This window comes from Dendrobium catenatum, unplaced genomic scaffold (assembly GCF_001605985.2).
Source record: "Dendrobium catenatum unplaced genomic scaffold, ASM160598v2 fragScaff_scaffold_557, whole genome shotgun sequence".
In the NCBI taxonomy this organism is placed as follows: Eukaryota; Viridiplantae; Streptophyta; class Magnoliopsida; order Asparagales; family Orchidaceae; genus Dendrobium; species Dendrobium catenatum.
In genome coordinates this window covers 190,820-209,275 of record NW_021319019.1, presented here as the reverse complement: position 1 = coordinate 209,275, position 18,456 = coordinate 190,820, and the positions used below count along the sequence as shown (strand labels likewise).

The 18,456-nt window shown below is 30.9% G+C and overlaps 1 protein-coding gene across 1 annotated transcript; it reads left to right on the top strand.

Moving 5' to 3' along the window:
- Nucleotides 1-1,123: 1,123 nt before the first annotated feature.
- Nucleotides 1,124-8,196, top strand: LOC110102208 (endonuclease 2). The gene is made up of 8 exons (XM_020830430.1): nt 1,124-1,314; nt 1,441-1,612; nt 6,881-6,982; nt 7,082-7,221; nt 7,308-7,400; nt 7,498-7,565; nt 7,662-7,735; nt 7,823-8,196. Exons 1-8 carry the CDS (start codon nt 1,195-1,197, stop codon nt 7,945-7,947), a joined length of 894 nt encoding a protein of 297 aa, XP_020686089.1. The 5' UTR covers nt 1,124-1,194; the 3' UTR covers nt 7,948-8,196.
- Nucleotides 8,197-18,456: the final 10,260 nt, after the last annotated feature.

Below are 18,456 nucleotides of genomic sequence, written 5' to 3'. Positions count from 1 at the left end.
ACGTCTCAAAAAGACAAACCCAACGACCTTAAATTTGACACAATCCGAGCCCAAATGGGTCCAAATCAAAGTCCCAAAGAGCATTTAGAAAGTTCTAACCATAAATTGGATAACCAAACGACTTCCAAACGTGACATGCATATAATAGAATCGAGTGGCTTTATTAGACGAATCCAACGAGCCCAAGATCTTCAAATTTAACATCACTTAGGCGTTCAAATGTCTAATAAATAGTCCATAATTAAGGGAATCAACATCGGCCGTCCATTCAATCCACTCCCAACTTACCCTTCATCTCCCTCATATTTATTAGCTATGCCACTCTTAGAAAATTATAAATAGTGCCCTCATTCCTAAAGAAGGGGGACCCAAGCTAGGAAGCAAGGAAAAGAAAGAAGAGAAGAAAGAAGAGCTAGAAACTAGAGTTTTCTTGCCACCTGACTCCTCGACCACCGCTAGACTTTCGCTTGGCCACCGACTGTCGTCAGACTTTTGTCAGGCCACCGACTGACGCCGAACTTCCTCCCACCCACGGACATATATCAGACTTCCACGCATCCACCGACTGATGTCGAACTTCCGCCAAACCAACTTTTGTTTGGCCACACCAACTAACGTCGAACTTCCACCCGGCTTCCAATTCTTGTTGAACTTCCAACCGACAACAGTCTTTTCGATCTTTGTTGCTCGCCGACTATGGTCCTCCCGACCTCTGTCGCAGACAATGGTCTTTCTAACCACTATCACCCGCCGACTACCGTCCTTCCGAACCCCGTCGTCAGACAACGATCTTTCTGACCTCAGTCGCCCACTGACTACGGTACTTCCGGCTTTCATCGCTATAAAACGGTCTTTCAGAACTCCATCGCCCGCTGACTATCGTCCTTTCGACCTCCATCGTCCGACTACGATCTTTCCAATCTCGGTCATTGTTAAATTATAAAATAAAAGTAATTTTAAACGAGGCATATCAAGTCAAAGTTTGAGCGATTATGGGACATAATTATTAGCACATCATTATTAAGTATTAGCTGTAGCGAGAAGGCAATAACTGGACCATATTTTTTTGAGCTGAAAGACGGGCTTACCCTTAATAATTAAATGGGTTTTTATATCACATAAAAGAGGAATAGAGAAGAGAGAACGAAAAGGAACCCAAGAAATTGGGGGAGCAAGGGAGCAGAAAGCCAATTCATGGAGTTTCTCTCATTGCGTCTTCCTGTCTTCTTCCTCCTCTCAGTTCTAATTGCTAAAGCCCCATTCGGAGATGCATGGGGCAAGGAGGGGCATATCATGGCCTGCAAAATAGCAGAGGTAACAGAATCAATTGGCCTCCCCCATCACTTTGATCTCTGTTTCCTATTTCCTTTCAGCCTTATGTAAATTATTTTACACCGATCTCACTGTGAATTTGAAAAATGGATGTGTTGGTGAATATAGCCCTACTTGACGGAGAAGACGTTGAAGGCGGTTGTGGATCTCTTGCCGGAGACGGCCGGCGGTGAACTTTCGACGATTTGCCCGTGGGCTGACACGGTTCGTTTCCGGTATCGATGGTCTAGTCCCCTTCACTATATCAACACTCCAGGAGTCTGCAACTACAAGTATTCAAGTATGTCTCTTTGTCTCTTTTCTTTTCCCAATTTTTTTTCTTTTTTCAGAATACTCTTATAAATTTTTGTGAGACTAAGCTTAAAATTTTGACATGTAAATTTTTTTTATAAATTTATTTTACTGATTATTTATAAATATCTTACTTTTTTTATTATTTTTTACATATTTCAAAGTATTAAAAAGTATATTTCAAATTTCTATTTAATTTTTTTATTTTTTGTTAATTGTTTTCCATTAAAGCTATAGCTCAAATTAAAATTTTGATAAATTTTTCTATCGCAGAATCATACTTTTTCATAAATAACCGTTAATTTTAACATTTTGACAATTTTTTTAAAAAAGTCTTAAGTTCCATAAATATTTCTCAAAAATTTATTAAAAAATGCTTAAGCTATTGTTTTAATCCTACTTTTTTAATGATTGATTAATAATTAATATTTATCAAATTTCCAAAGACTCAACGTTTAAGAACTGCGACACGTTTTAATTTTAGATTATTAAATAAATTTAAAATAATGCCATAATTATTTAATTTATTTTTTCAAATATTTGTTATACTAAAATTTTTTTAATTAGAAGTCCTTTTTAAATTATTCCAAGTATAAGATATGAAAAAGAAATAAATAATAAAAAATATTATTTTAAATTATATTAAATATATTAAAGAACTAAAAAATGATAATCTCGTTTTAAAATTGAACTCCATCTTTGTTAAACTTTAATTTAATATACATTCTATTTTTTTGTCTCTTAAATATTTAAAATTTCTTAAAATCTTAGAATAATAAGAAAATAAATAGTTTAAACTTTTTTATTTATTTATTAAGATTAGAGTACTATACTTACAAAAGTACACAATAAATAAATTACATTATATATTAAATTAATTAGATGACTATGAACTGATCCCATTTATATATTTTGATTTGAATAAAAATATTTTTTATTTCGTTAAAAAATAAAATATATTTAATTTCAAGATAAGCCCATTCCAAATAGAGCTTTCCTCTTACATTGGAATTTTAGATTTAATTTTTCCTTTTTTGGACAAAAATTAAAATTTTTCCTAATTAATTAATTCACCTAAAGTCAACTTTTTTAAAAAAAAATTAAATAAAGAATAATTTGATAGGAAGCACACAAGCGCAACTGTATTATGCAGCTCATCTTGATCTGCTGGTTGGCGGCTTTGTCTACCAACCAATGCTTCATTTGGGGCAGCTTTTTTATGCTTTCTAAAACATTTTTTTAATATAAAAACTTCTTAAATTAGAAATTTGTATATAAAAAAGAAAACAATAAAAAAAGTTAATTATCCAAAATGAAACTCAAGTGATTTTGAATTTTAAGCTTACGTATAAATGATGTATGTATGAGTTTATTTAAAATTATGTCCCAACAAAAAAAAGCACAGCTGCTTTACTTCTCCTTTGTACTTTGTTGAACTGTGCTATCAGAGGGCAAAAGCATTCATGTTGCGTCTACGGCTCTGCTTAGATAAGATCCAACCACTCTATTATTTATAATAAAAAAATGTATTTTTGACATTTGTGAACAATATTATATCCGTTTGGTTATTTTTTAAAAGAATATTGAATGAAAGATTAGTAAGCATATAGCTTCGAATATGTAATAATCTCTTAATAGTTTATAAACAAGTTAGGGGAATGTCAAATATATTCAATTTTAATGTTTAAAGGGGGAGGAGATTGTGGAATAAGTGATTTCAATATGTTTATTAAAGTTATGAGGACATCCTTCTTTGATTTGCAGATACATCAATGATAGATCATCCTCATGCATCCATAGAAAATCAAATAACTTTGGCAAATTAAAAACCTTAATTATTTTCAGATTGGTATGTTTTGAGAAGATTTTCTTGAATTTATTTGATTTAGGAGAAATTATTCTTTGAGAATTCAGGATGAGAACTGTTCGAACTGCGAGTGTACACATATTGTATTCCTTCTCGAATTCGAGGCGGATGGTGTCACAGTGCTCGAGGCACTCGCATGGCTCGAGGCGGTCGCGTCTGCGCGTGCCTCTTGCTGCGTGCCCTTGGGATGAGCGCGGGAAGGATGGGATGGACGGTCCGTCACAGACTGCGTGTGAAAAATAATGGGACCGCGGACATGGTCATTGCGGAAGACGTTGGAGGCTCGTGAGTTCTCACGGTGGGCTTGTCGAGCAGCTCGACAAGCCCATTTCAGTGTCACGAGTCAGCTTTCTAGCTCGACTCGAGTTTGAGCTAGAGTTTGAGCTCGGTATTGTACTTGAGTCCCCTAAACATAACAGCATAGAAATTCAAGATAAGATCTTAAAATATTTTCAAAATGTTAAAAAAAAATCTTAAAAATAAATCTATTCTTAACAAAAGAGGACACCCATGTGTTGAGAATATTGTTGGAGTGTTCAGAAAGATTTAGCAATATTTTATAATACAATTTCAAAAACATGTGTAGCCATGCCTATGAATACATGTAACCCATCGATATATCAAAATATAGAGAGCTCATCCAATGAGAAGCAAACTTCCTCTTAAAGGTTTTCAAAAAAGGATAGATAAATCACTTGAGTAATGACGTGGGGATTATGAAAACCTTTCTAATTAAGAATATTTTTTTATTGTATGTAAGTTTAAGGGAATACAAAATCAACATATTTTGGTTAGGAGAAATCATCTTCGCTCCCTATGATCAAATAGAAGAACAAGTAGTTGGAGGAAAAGAAAGAGGGATTAGTAAGAGAAGATTCCACGAAGAAGGGGTGGGAGATTAATTTAAGTGATTTTTGTTGTTTAATAATGAGGGAAAGCAAGCAAATATAAGTAGGAGTGCAACATAAAGCTCTCAATCAGAGCTCAAAGGAGAAGGAGAGAAAAAGAGATTAGTAACAAGAAGTAGATAGTGTGAAAGGAGGTAAGGGAACCATCATTAAAAGAGGGAGGAGGAAAATCTTAAAACATAGAGGCATGAATGAGAGGAGCACATTCATATGTTTAAGGAAACAACCATTTTCAAGATTTTAATGAGAGGAGCACATTCTATAGTTCGTACACAAATATTTAGTGAAAACTATTTTTGTGGGTTCACTTGTTTTTTGGCCTAATAAATAGAATGTAATGATCTTTTCAAGCCCATATTTTTATAGGGTTGTCCATCCAATCGATATGCACATAAAATTGATCATAAATGATAAGATCATATGAATGCATTTATATCTAATTTTGATTGCAAAATGAAATTTAGTTGGTAAGGTTATGTCAACTTCAAGTATTAGATAAAAAATATAGCCCAAACTCAATTATAGATTGACTCGAATAAGTAGCCCAACCTATTCCATGTATAATCTACTCATATTTCATTTTGACATTTTGTTAAGAATAAGATTATTTCCCTTTGGTGAGATTATCACAATATAATATGCCAACTATCGTCACTTCCTTTTTTCCTAATTAGCAAGAAAATATGAATTTTTATCCCTTATAATGTTCTTGTTTTGACTAACATCCCCCTTAAAATTATCTATGGATTAAAATACACTTAAAGTATACCAAGTATATATCAATATCAAATTATACCCTACTTAAAATGGAGAAACAATATTTTTAGCTCCTCAGTAAACATTATTTTATTTCCTTATTCTCTCATTGAGAGATTTCTTCCATCATTTTACTATGAGATATTTTTCTATAACATGGTAAGAAAATCATGATGGTGGTGATAAAGTGTTGATAAAATAGTTGAATCGGACTTTGACATCTACGGGTGATTATTTTTATTATTTAAACATATGAGCTTGTGACTAATTTTTAATTATTAACAAGTGCGTATCTATAAAAATTGAGTTCATTTTGATGTAAATAGGAAATTAGAATTGAAAATATATTGAAATAAGGTTTGACAAAGAATTAAAATATGTACATACCTTATTCAAATTTAGTTCAAAGCTTATTTGAAACTTATTTGAATATTCTTAAATTTGGTTCAAAGAAGGTTCAAACCTAATTTGACTAATAGTTTAGTCTTTTTTATCATTGATCAAAATTGATTTGAATATAGTTGTAATCTATTTTAATACTAGTTCAAATAAAATTTGCGCACTGTAATGAAGGTTTGACCTTTTGTGAACTTAGTTAAAAGCTTGTTCGAAATAAATATTAATCTTACTTATATTTATATATAGAGCATTTTTTTCTATATGTGAATCAAGCATAAGTATTATTGTGTTGTATGATGGAGAATGAAATGATGTCTATAAAGTTGATTGAACATTTATTAGTAATGAATTAAAGGATTGATAGCTCTAAGAAGTATTACTCTTGATGATCTCATAGATGTTCTATATACAATTACATAGATTGATAAGAATCAATTTTACTTGATATTGGAGATGATTTATCCTTTTAGTGGATCACAAACGACGACTTCAATTCCTCAAACAAAGAAGTTTTAAAATATGATATTATATTTTGATTCTATGAGATTTCTTTTTCAATTCAAAATCAATCTCCTATTTGTGCGTTAACTAATATAAAAAAGAATTTAGTACAAGATTATAATCAAGTCCATCCTATATATACATGTTGAAATAATTCAATTTGTCGACCGAATTCAAATATATCAAATCCTATATTCATACCTCCAATGTTCAATACAATGAAGTAGCAATCATTCTCTAGATCATTAACCTTCCTTAGGAGAAGCTAATAAGTTAAAAGTCTCAAAGAATTGTGGGTAAGGAGCATTAAAATACTACTCAAAAGGAGATTACTTAGTCCTTTTAAATAGATTATAGCTTTCAAATTATTTAATAATTTTTTTGTCACACCACCAACTATTTATATATCACTCGGGCATTATAATCCGTCACCATAAGAGTGATTAATTTAGATATATTTATTAATAGAAAAGCAAATAAAATGAATTCAAGTACTTGCAAGATAAATGAATTCAAACCACACCTTATGATAAACTATGAGTCAAATGTTGTTGCCATTAACACTTCTCAAATAAATTTTTATTTAAATAAGATGCTCTTTTGTCTTATGACATTTATTGATGATTCTAAAAAAATAATGTATTGTATATCCATATTAATTAGCTTTAAACATTATGTTTTTCTTTCAACTTACTTTTGGAGTGGATTCATATGAAGAATTTATTATTACTCATGAATTAAAAGATATTTTATTAAGTTAAATGTCAATGAGCCTAATAATTTAACTGTATTGGTAGAACGATTCTAAAATAAATTACTGATGCAGGGGATTGCCATAATTCCCATGGAGAAGCAGGAATGTGTGTGGCTGGAGCTATCAATAATTACACAAACCAGCTCTACGGTTATGGAAATCCATCAAATCAATGTAAAATCACTAAGTCTAGCATTCAATCTTCAATCTTGATTTACTTACAATACTTTCTTTTTCTAAATGATCTCAACCTTCTCATATAATACAAATCAGATAATTTAACTGAAAGCCTAATGTTCCTCGCGCATTTCGTTGGGGACATCCACCAACCTCTTCATGTGGGATTTCAAGATGATGAAGGTGGAAACACCATTATAGTCCACTGGTACAGAAGGAAGACGAACCTCCATCATGTATGTTAAATATTTCTTCATATAATTATATTTTGATTTCCTTGTAAATGTTCTGTGTTAAAACTTTTATCAAAATTTTGGCTAAGGTATGGGATTCCAGCATAATAGAAACAGCAATGCGCGACTATTATGACAATGATCTTGATACCATGGTTGAGGGCATTAAATTAAACATAACAGTAAGTTTGATTTATTAGTTCCTCTGAACTTAATTTCAGTAAGCCATTTATTTGTTTAAGCTCCATAAACTTAAATTTCTGTGGAATTCTACTGTAGGGTGGATGGGCAGAAGACGTTGATAATTGGCAGAACTGCCAGAATAAAAGAGCTACTTGCGCAAATGAGTAAGATTAGAACATCCATGGCTTATTGCATCACATTGCATTCACCATTAGTTTTTCACTTAATTGAATCCCATTGCAATTTTTCCCTTTTTTCAGCTATGCAGAAGAAAGTATAAAGCTGGCTTGTGATTACGCTTATAAGGATGCTGAACAAAATTCAACATTAGAAGGTAAACTATAGAAAAATCCACATAAAGGACAATAGAAGGTAAAGCTAGCTTGTTAGTTTGGTTTTAACATTATGTTTTGGTTCACAGATGACTATTTCTTCACCCGACTTCCAACAGTTAAAAAGAGAATAGCACAAGCAGGTTTGAGGCTTGCTTTGATACTTAACCGAATATTTGACAGTGAGAACAGCCAACAAATCCAGAGTTACTAAGATGAATGGGTTGTTGATAATCTCAATAAGGCCAATGCTAAAAGGACATTATTCTCATTCATTTAAAGGCAATTAGTACTCATTTTTAATTATATTATTAGTGTTGTAGAAATTAATGTTTTATTTGTTTAGAAGTGATTAAACTTGTTGTTAGCTTGGTGTAGTTCATGCTCATTGTACTAAATGATAATTGATTTGAAGGATTGATATATATATCAATGCAAAAAATTTGCAAGCTTACTATGATTATACATCCTTACTAATGCAAAAGAATAATGGAAGAGAGTTCATACATTGTTATATGATTATACTAATACAAAACTTTTTGTGGATGATAGAGGAAGAAACTCTCAAATTGAAATTGAATAATTTCTCTTAATTTTGTTTGTAAAAAATGTTAAAGCAAAATGTTATTTATTTATGCCCCACGTAGTGGGATAAAGGCTTGATGTTGTTGTTGTTGTTGTATGGAGGGTTCAAGATTCTATTTAAGATAACTTTCAAGTAGTTTCTACCATCGATCTAACTTGTTAAATGAACATCTAGAGATTTTTATAATAATCTTATTAAGAAATTTCTACGCAATCCATGATATTGAGATAACATCTAGCTAGAGATCAAAAAGTGATTTTCATAAAAGATGATGCGCAACATAGGTGAATGAGATATTTTAATAAACTTTTTAATGAAGGTTATGAGAATATGATTGACTTTAATGACCTTAACACTCTAAATGAAACTAGAAATTTATATTTTTAACATCGTATTAATAAAATTAAAGTTGGAGAGACTTCAAAAAAAATGAAGTGTTGAAAAGCAAGAGGACATGATAATATTCAAATAAAAGTGTGGAAATGCTTAAGAAATCAACGAGTTTTTGGGCTTACTAAATTTTTTAATATTATTATGGAAACTTAAAAGATATAATTAGATGAGTGAAAAATGAGTGTGTTTGTCAAAACCCTAGCCGTCAGAGGTTAAGAAAAATACTAGTTATGTGATGATTGTATAGTACAATTTGGTTCGTAGTATATTCCATAATTAAAATCTTTCTTAATTAATCTCTAGATATCAAGCAATCTAATCATTGTAATCGATCGTACTGTACGATATAGCTGGTACAATACAATTGAATGTGTACAAAATTGATCATCTTAGAGATCGTATCGAATGAAATCCTTGATTTTTGTACTTATCATATTGTACAATGCCCACAGTGCTTGACAATCGATAATGTACAAAGTTGGTCGTCCCAAGGGTCATCCCAAATGAACAAAAAAAATTTCTACGGTTTGTACAGTACGATATTTTGATCATACTGAACAAAATGTTATAAAGGTTGAACATTTCATCTGCACGACCTCACTGGATGAGTCTGAATTAAAATATTCATACAATACGATATACGTATAGTACTGTACGAATGGAAGATGGAACACTTGAAAATTAGGATTTCTTGAAGCTCACTACTTAAGATTTTCTAATTAAAAAATCTTTGGTAGTTGAAAATTTAGGAGATCGAGAGAGTCTTGAGGGAGAGAAGAAGGAGAGCTTTGTGAGAGAAGATAGGGAGATTTTATGAGGGAGAACTTGTGAGGGGATTCACAAGGTTGCTCCAAATAAGAATCTTGCCTAATATCTACAAGCATCTGCCTGGAATTTCTGTGGCTCCGAAGAAGAAGCTCTTCAACAAAGATTGTAGTTTTTTTACCATAACCTAAAGGGTGAAAATAGAGTTGTAATTTTCTGACCATTTTCTGGAGGGTGAAAATAGAGTTGCAGTTCTTTGAGCATCACCTAGAGAGTGAGAATAGATTTGAGGTTCTCTGCCTGTAAAAGAGTCACGATTCTCTATAGCACCAGCGTGGTGAAACATCATCTATACAGGCTTCACCCCCTTGTCGTGAGAGCAAAAAGAGAGTCACTATTATTTAGTGCAAGAGAGAGTCTCTAAGGAGTGGACGTAGGTTAGGTTGACTGAACCACTATAAATTCTGGTGTGTTCATTCTGATTATTTTTCGCACTTTATTTTTTGCAATTATATGATAGTCGTGCCTATAAGAATGTTGCTTAATTCCTTACTCCTTGAAAAGTATAAGAAATCGTCATATGAATTTAAAACCAAAGGTCAATCATCCACATACCTAACTTTCCCATTTTAAATCCAAAGGTTTACTGAAAAATGTGGCCTTTCAACTTCCAGTGTCCCACTTATGAAGAAAACTAATGAATCTACTTCAAAGAGCACAAAAATGGTTGTTTGCTTTAATTACCACACAAAAGGATACATGAAAAATAAATTTAAAGCATGAATTATACTTTGAAATGAAAAAAAAAAAAAGATGAAGAAGTGAAGGAAATCTTACAAAATTATAAACTATAGGTGCTTAAATAGTGGTGTCGGAGTAATGATCAAAAGGGGGCAAAAGCTATTTAAATCAAAGTGATTACTCGTGATCCTATTATTATAGTAATAATGTTGTTATCTCCAATCTGATTGCTTGACACTTCTAAACTAATGATTATTGCAAAAAAAATCCATATTATTTATCTTTTTTTTTTCAATGAATGGTCATATTTAAGTTTGGTATTCAACATGATAATTTATCTTGCATGATATGAATTGATTATATAGAAATACTAGTCTTGCTTCTTTTAAATGCATTTAATTGCTTATCATTATTATAAATTGCTTATGTATTATCTCTATTAAATGTAATTGATCATATTGAGCTTGATGACATAAACTTATATAATTTAGCACAAGTCATAAATAATTCATTATGAAATAATATGAAATGATAGAAATAATGCCAATAAAGTTATTAAGTATAAATTCGTGCACGTGCATAATTGATTTATATAGTATATTCTCTTATGATACTGACTGGGAAGTAATATACCCACGCGAGTGAAATGAATAAAGAAAATGGAGAATGATGTATATATTTTTTTTAATTCTTTTAGATGATATCTCTTATGACTTTTGTATTTTTTACAAGAATGATAAATATATGATATGTGTGTCGTGTATAGATATACACTGATCATTTTAAAAATAAATTAAATTCAGATAGATTTACTTTATGTTTTGTGGTGAGCATGCATATCATTTAAAATGACTTGTATTATTGTAATTTAGAAGAAGACATACAAACTAAATTGTATTGTAACTCACTCCATATTTACAAAATTACACTCTTATTATCAAAATAGTTTAAAAGAGTTAAAAAGGAGAGAACGTGTATTGTAGGCATGACACTTTGAGAGGAAGATATTTGTTGAAAACAGTTAGTGTTTTGCTATAAAATACATTGAAATTTAGTAATAGTGTCGTTCAGTGTATTGAAGATAGTTAGTTTTAAAAATTTTAGTACACAAAAATTTAAATAATCGTTCGACCGTTAATTCCAGCCTCATTAATTTGAAGCTCTGAGTGAGATTGTGACAATAATCTCGATAAACACAATGCCATTGACTAAACTAATCCATGGCACAAGCCACTTCCACTAGAGGGACTCACCTCTAATTCCTAAGGAGTTTCCTTCACAAACTCAACCTATATACTAGGTCCCGAAGACTCGCATAAAGTACACACTCCTAAAAACTCGCCCCAAGTACTTTCTTGAGGGGAGGGAACCACACAAGATATAGGGGTTCATGTTTATATCATCCAGCTAATCCACATGTCGGTGTCAATTTATTTAGTCACATTATGTTCTATTTATTTTCTTTTTATTATAGTAGTAGCCTCTCATGTAGCCCATTTAGCCCTATATATAAGAGGAGAAGAGGCATATTTTAGAATTCATGCCGTGAGGACAACTTATAATAGAGATATTAGAGCGTTATACTAACTCACCATAATCACTAGCTTCCCTCACTTTTGTTCTATAACTCTAACACACCGATGACCTATTAGTAAGATCAATTATCATTCATGAATAAATTTGGACCCCACATTTCCTTTGTTGCCAAAGGAAAAAATATGAAAAAATAACTATATATATCATAAGCTTTTTAATATATTTTATTGTCAAAAATGCAAAAAAAATGATCGAAATAGACAGACATTTAAATAAAAATACATGACAATGCACTTTTATCTTTGGACAAAAATAAATTTAAATGCCATTTTATAATATGAAATAATTATAATAAAACTATTACATAAATATCATGCATTTCTCATGGCAGCTCCTAAATAATCCTGCATGAATATAATTGCATGATATGAAATTGTTATATATAAATAATAATATTGCATCTTTTAAATGCATTTAATTGCTTATCAGCATTGTAAATTACTTATGTATTATCTCTATTAAATGCAATTGATCATATTGAGCTTGATGATATAAACTTATATAAATTAGCACAAGTAATATATTGTTTATTATGAAAAAATATGAAATGATAGAGATCATGCCAATAAAGTTATTATGTATAATTGCTTGCATGCGCATAATTGATTAATAGAGTACACTCCCTTATGATACTGGTTGGGGAAGCAATGTACCCAAGTGAGTAAAATGAAAAAGGTTATGAAAAAAATGGAGAAGGACAAATATTTTTTGAGAATGATAAACATATGATATGTGTCATGTATAAATATACATAACATTGATGATCATTTTCAAAATAAATTAATTTCAAATAGATTTACTTTATGTATTGTGGTGAGCGTGCATATCATTCAAAGTGTCTTGTACTATTGTAATTTAGAAGAAGACATAGGAACTAAGTTGTATTATAACTTACTCCATATTTACAAAAGTACATAGGTGTTATCCAAATAGTTTAAATAAGTGAAAGAGGAGGAAACGCCTATTGTAGGCGTGAAACTTCAAGAGAAATATATTTGTTTGAATCAGTTATAGTGTTTTGATTTAAAATACATTGAAATATAGTGATAGTGACTCTTTCAGTATATTGGAGATAGTTACTTTTAAAAATTTTAGTTGACAAAATTTAAATAATTGTTCGAACATCAATTCCTGCCTCATTAATTTGAAGCTCTGAGTTAGATTGTGATAATAAACCTAATAGGCACAATGTCACTAATTGAACTCATCCATGGCTCAAGCCACTTCCACTAGAGGGACTTGCCTCTCATTCCTATGTGGTTTCCTTCACAAACTCATCCTACATACTAGATCCGAAAAACTTGCTTAAAGTACATGCTAATGAAAACTCGCCCGAAGTACTTGTTTGAGGGGAGAGAACCACACCAGATATAGGGGTTCATGCTTATATCATCTAGTTAGTCCATGTGCCAGTGTCAATTTATTTAGTCACATTATGTGCTATTTTTTTATTTTTTATTATAGCAGTAACCTCTCATGTAGCCCATTTAGCCCTATATAAAAGAGGAGAAGAAGCATATTTTAGAATTCATGCTGTGAGGATAACTTATAATAGAGATATTAGAGCATTCTACTAACTCACCATAATCATTAGCTTCTCTCACATTTGTTCTCTAGCACTAATACGCCAATAACCTATTAGTAAGCTCGATTATCGTTCACAAATAAATTTGGACCCCAATTTTCCTTTGTTGCAAAACTAATAAATATATCAGAAGCTTTTTAAATATATTTTATTATAAAAAATACAAAACAAATTATCGAAATAGAAAGACATTTAAATAAAAATATAAGACAATGCACTTTTATCTTTTGGACAAAAATAAATTAAAATGCCATCTTATACTATGAAATAATTATAATAGAACTATTACACAAATATCAAGAAATTCTCATCACAGCTCCCAAACAAGTTTTTCTAAACAATATCGGACCCAGCCTCTTAATTTTGAGGAGATTTTATTACAAATTCCAAAATAAATGGATATTTGAGCTCATTTTACACAGTCCAGTTAAGAAAACAATTAGATTTAGAATGTTAATCAATACTTCCCATTTTATTAATTCTTTTCTTAAATTTTGAGCATTAAATCTTAAAAGGTGTGGCACAAAACTCGGACCTATAATCTTGAATTAGAATACAAACCATCCTCTTATTTTACAAACAGGCCACAAATTCCTTCTCATGCAATTCTAGGTAAAAATTAACAATCAAGTAAGATTTGACCACATCAATCCAGAACTAGCCTTCTCGTCTGAGGGCATTTATAATCGAACATGATGTTATTCGTCTATCGCCTATTTGCAGTTGTCGCGAGTCTTCACCCGATTGCAAATAAAAATGCATTTTATGTTTTCTCTCTGCTGTGAGCAATACGACCTCAATATTGTCGTCGCACTATTCAAAATATGAAAATAGTGTTTACGTTGCCTTTTGGTTAGACACTCGCACTGTCTGAGTTGCCTTTTGGTTAAACGCTCGCACCAAGTGCAAATCAGAGAATGTCATTAGGTTGGAGATTGCCTGACCATGATTCAATAGATCAGTCGGTTATTCTCAATTTGTAATGTGATTTTCTATGTATTTTCCTTGTCTTCTTTTTTGTTATTTGATTTATTCACTCTAAGTTTTTCAACTCCATTGATTTTGACTTATGTTCCCTATCTTCTTCTTATTTAACACGAGAGAGCCGACTCTCCCTATCTTTGTCTTCATCATCTTCTTTCTTCAGAAAGGGAGGAAAACACAGGTGGATCTCATCGGAGGCTTTGTCATTTCACGGCGATGGCTGTACTGGGTAGCTGAGAAACCGCCGCCTTTGATGGCTAGGGTGAGCTGAGTATCACATATAGCTCCTCTCCCATGAGAGAGTGAGAGACAAAGTGAGAGAAGAGGTTGCTTATAGGGGGAGAAGAAAGTTTTGGTGTTGTAGTTTGAGGGGGGTGGAGGGGCGTTATTATATAATTACAAAAGGAACATAATAGAGGATATGGGAGTTTCTTGTGGTGTTTAATTTAGGAGGTAAGAGGATTTAAAGTTGGTAAGTAGGGATGGTGAAAGAGGAACAAAATTTTTTATTTAAAAAAAAGTAAGAAAAAATTAAAACGGTCAAAGAGGGCAATTTGGGCCTTTTGGGTGCCACATAAATAGCCTATGGGAAAAGTCAAAATTTTGAATTTTTTTATCTACTTAAAGTTATAAAATTCTGATTTTTATTTTTTAGAAAAACACATTTAAAAACTGAAATTTTAAATAAAATAGAAGATTTCTTAATAAATTTAAAATTTATTTAACCTTATTTAGAGTGCATTTTTTATTTTATTTTTTTTTAAAATTTATTTGATTTTCTTCGATAATTCAAATTTATTCACATATATTCATTCGTTAGTTTCGAATATATTTTTTCTAAATCAGATTTTAAATTTTAAATATTTTAAAAAATAAGCCAGTTGAAAAGACGACTACGGTTGGACTGGAAAAATGAAAGGAATAACAAGGCATGACTCATGATATCTCAAAAGTCGATAGGTGAAGCTTAATTTCCAGGCAGTTTCACTACTAAGGGGCCAAAGAATTTAGTAGCAGTAACTCTAATAAATTAATAAGAACCGCTCAAACTTCAAACATTTATTATTCCATAATAATGAATAATCTCATTCTTAGCATACCTTATTAGGGCAACAAATATGCTAATTATGTTCATAATTAATTCTTATGCATACATGAATCATTGTACATTATCATATGTTGTATGAACATATAATATATCACAAGGAGTACTAATAGGAAATTTGTTCTTTTGAACTCCTAAAAAAACCCACAAAAAATAAGGTTATTTAATGGAATGTAACAAACTCAAATTATAACACAAATAGATAATTAGCCTATTAGGGGTATAAACGAGTTTGAGGTATTATTTGGTGTAGTTTTCTAACTGCTTTTATTTTTTAGATTGCAACCACACTTTTATCGTAGTGCTATTTTCTTGTTGATTTTCATAAAATTTTTTATTAGAAAGTTGTTTCTTATAACCAATTCTACTAATATGTGGTGACTATAATGAAATTGATTTTTTATTTTTCAAAAAAAAAAATTCAAGTGAAAATTTTGTTTATAAGGGTAGAAAAGGTAGAAGAGGTTGCATGATATGATAAAGAACCCATCCAAAAATTATAAGATATGATTATCCACATGCAAACCCTAAACACTAGGTTACATGTTAAAACTCTTGCGCGCCCAAATCCTAGCTACAACTGAACCTATAATTAAAAAGATTGTAGATAAACCTATGAATGACTATCTAGCTATTAGAGAATCCCTTAGGAACGATAAGAAAATTTGGAATCATAGGTTTCAAGGCCATGTATAAAAACCACATAAAAGGTTAAGGTAGAAGGCCCAACCTATGATGGTGTGCATGACCCTAATAGGTTTCTAGACTCTCTCACTCAAATGGGTAAATTTTTTATTGGTGTCAAAAGGATGATAATCAAAGAGCAACTTTTGATTATATAAAATTAATAGGCCATGCTAAAATCTTTTGAAATAGCACCTTAATAAAAGAGTTAAGACTATGTAGATACTTCTTTAAGGTAGAGATGAAAGAAATGATGAGGGCTAAGTAGTTATAGGAGCCATGAAAGAAATTGCATGAGTAGTTGGTGTCCTTTTTCCAATGGAATATGTAGGTAGTAAGCTACATAAACACATTTAAGGATCTAGTAGCTATTACAAATTCATTAAATCAAAATGGGAAACTAGCTAATAAGTTATAGTTGGACTTACAAATGACATAAAAAATGAGATAGATATTTAAGATCACCATGGCTGTAATTAAGGATGTTGCTTAATGCCTCACTTCTTGAAAATTATAAGAAATCATCATATGAATTTAAAACCAAAGGTCAAACATCCAAATATGTTACTTTCCCGTTTTAAATCCAAAGGTCTACTACTAGATATGGCCTTTCAATTTCTTGTGTCCCACCTAAGAAGAAAGCTAATTAATCTACTTCTAAGAGCACAAAAATGGTTGTTTGCTTTAAATAGTAAAAAACAAAATTTAAATCATTAAGTATACTCTTAAATGAAAATAAAATGAAGAAGTGAATGAAATTTTAAAAAATTATATATAATTATAGGTTCTTAAATAGCGGTGTCAAAGTAATGATCAAAAAGGGGAAAAAGATATTTAAAGTGAGTGCTCATGATCCTATTCTTAAAGTAATAATATTGCTATCTCCAATCTGATTGCATTGACACTTCTAAACTAATTATTATTGCAAAACAAATTCAACATTATTTATCTCTTTTTTTTTTCAATGAATGGTCATATTGAAGTTTGGTATTCAACATGATAATTCATCTTGCATGATATGAAAAAATTATATAGAAATAATAATCTTGCTTCTTCGTAATGCATTTAATTTCTCATCATTATTGTAAATTGCTTATGTATTATCTCTATTAAATGCAATTGATCATATTAAGCTTGATGACATAAACTTATATAATTTAGCACAAGTCATGTATTATTCATTATGAAACAATATGAAATGATAGAGATCATGCCAATAAAGTTATTTAGAATAAATGCTCTCATGTGCATAATCGATTGATATAGTACACTCCCTTATGATACTAGCTAGGAAGTATTATACCCATGCGAGTGAAATGAAAAAGGTTATAAAAAAGAAAATGGATAAGAAAGTATATATTTTTGGTATTATTTTAGACAAAATCTCTTATGACTTTTGTATCATTTACAAGAATGATAAATATATGATGTGTGTGTCATGCATAGATATACAAAACATTGATGATCATTTTCAAAATAAATTAATTTTAGATAGGTTTACATTGTGTTTTGTGATGAGCATGCATATCATTCAAAATGTCTTGTATTATTGTAATTTAAAAGAAGACATACAAATTGAGTTGTATTGTAACTCACTCCATATTTACAAAAGTGCAATGGTATTATCCAAATAGTTTAAATGAGTGAAAGAGCAGAGTACGTGTATCATAGGCATGACATATCGAGAGAGAGATATTTGTTTAAAGCAGTTATAATGTTTTGCTTTAAAATACATTGAAATGTAGTGATAGTGTCCTTTAGTGTATTGGAGATAGTTACTTTTAGAAAAATTAGTAAAAAATAATAATAATAACCGTTCGACCATCAATTCCCAGCTCATTAATTCGAAGCTCTGAGTGAGATTGTGATAATAAACCCGATATACACAATGTCACTGACTAAACTCATCCATGGTCAAGCCACTTCCACTAGAGGGTCTCGCCTCTCATTCCTCAGGAGTTTCCTTCACAAACTTAGCCTTTATATTAGGTTTAGAAGACTCACCTAAAGTACACACTCCTGAAAACTCACCCCAGGTACTTGGTTGAGGGGAGGGAACCACACCAGATATAGGGGTTCATATTTATATCATCCAGTTGGTCCATATGTCGGTGTGAATTTATTTAGTAACATTATGTGCTACTTTTTTATTATTATTATTATAGCAGTAGCCCATTTAGCCCTATATATAAGAGGAGAAGAGGCATATTTTAGAATTCATGCTATGAGGACAAGTTATAATAGAGATATTAGAGTGTTCTACTAACTCACCATAATCACTAGT

Excerpts from the sequence above, each read along its gene's own strand:
- LOC110102208 (XM_020830430.1), top strand. The coding sequence starts at position 1,195 with ATGGAGTTTCTCTCATTGCGTCTTCCTGTCTTCTTCCTCCTCTCAGTT. Across the intron at positions 6,983-7,081 it reads TGGAAATCCATCAAATCAAT|ATAATTTAACTGAAAGCCTA; the intron begins GTAAAATCACTA and ends AATACAAATCAG. Across the intron at positions 7,401-7,497 it reads GCATTAAATTAAACATAACA|GGTGGATGGGCAGAAGACGT; the intron begins GTAAGTTTGATT and ends ATTCTACTGTAG.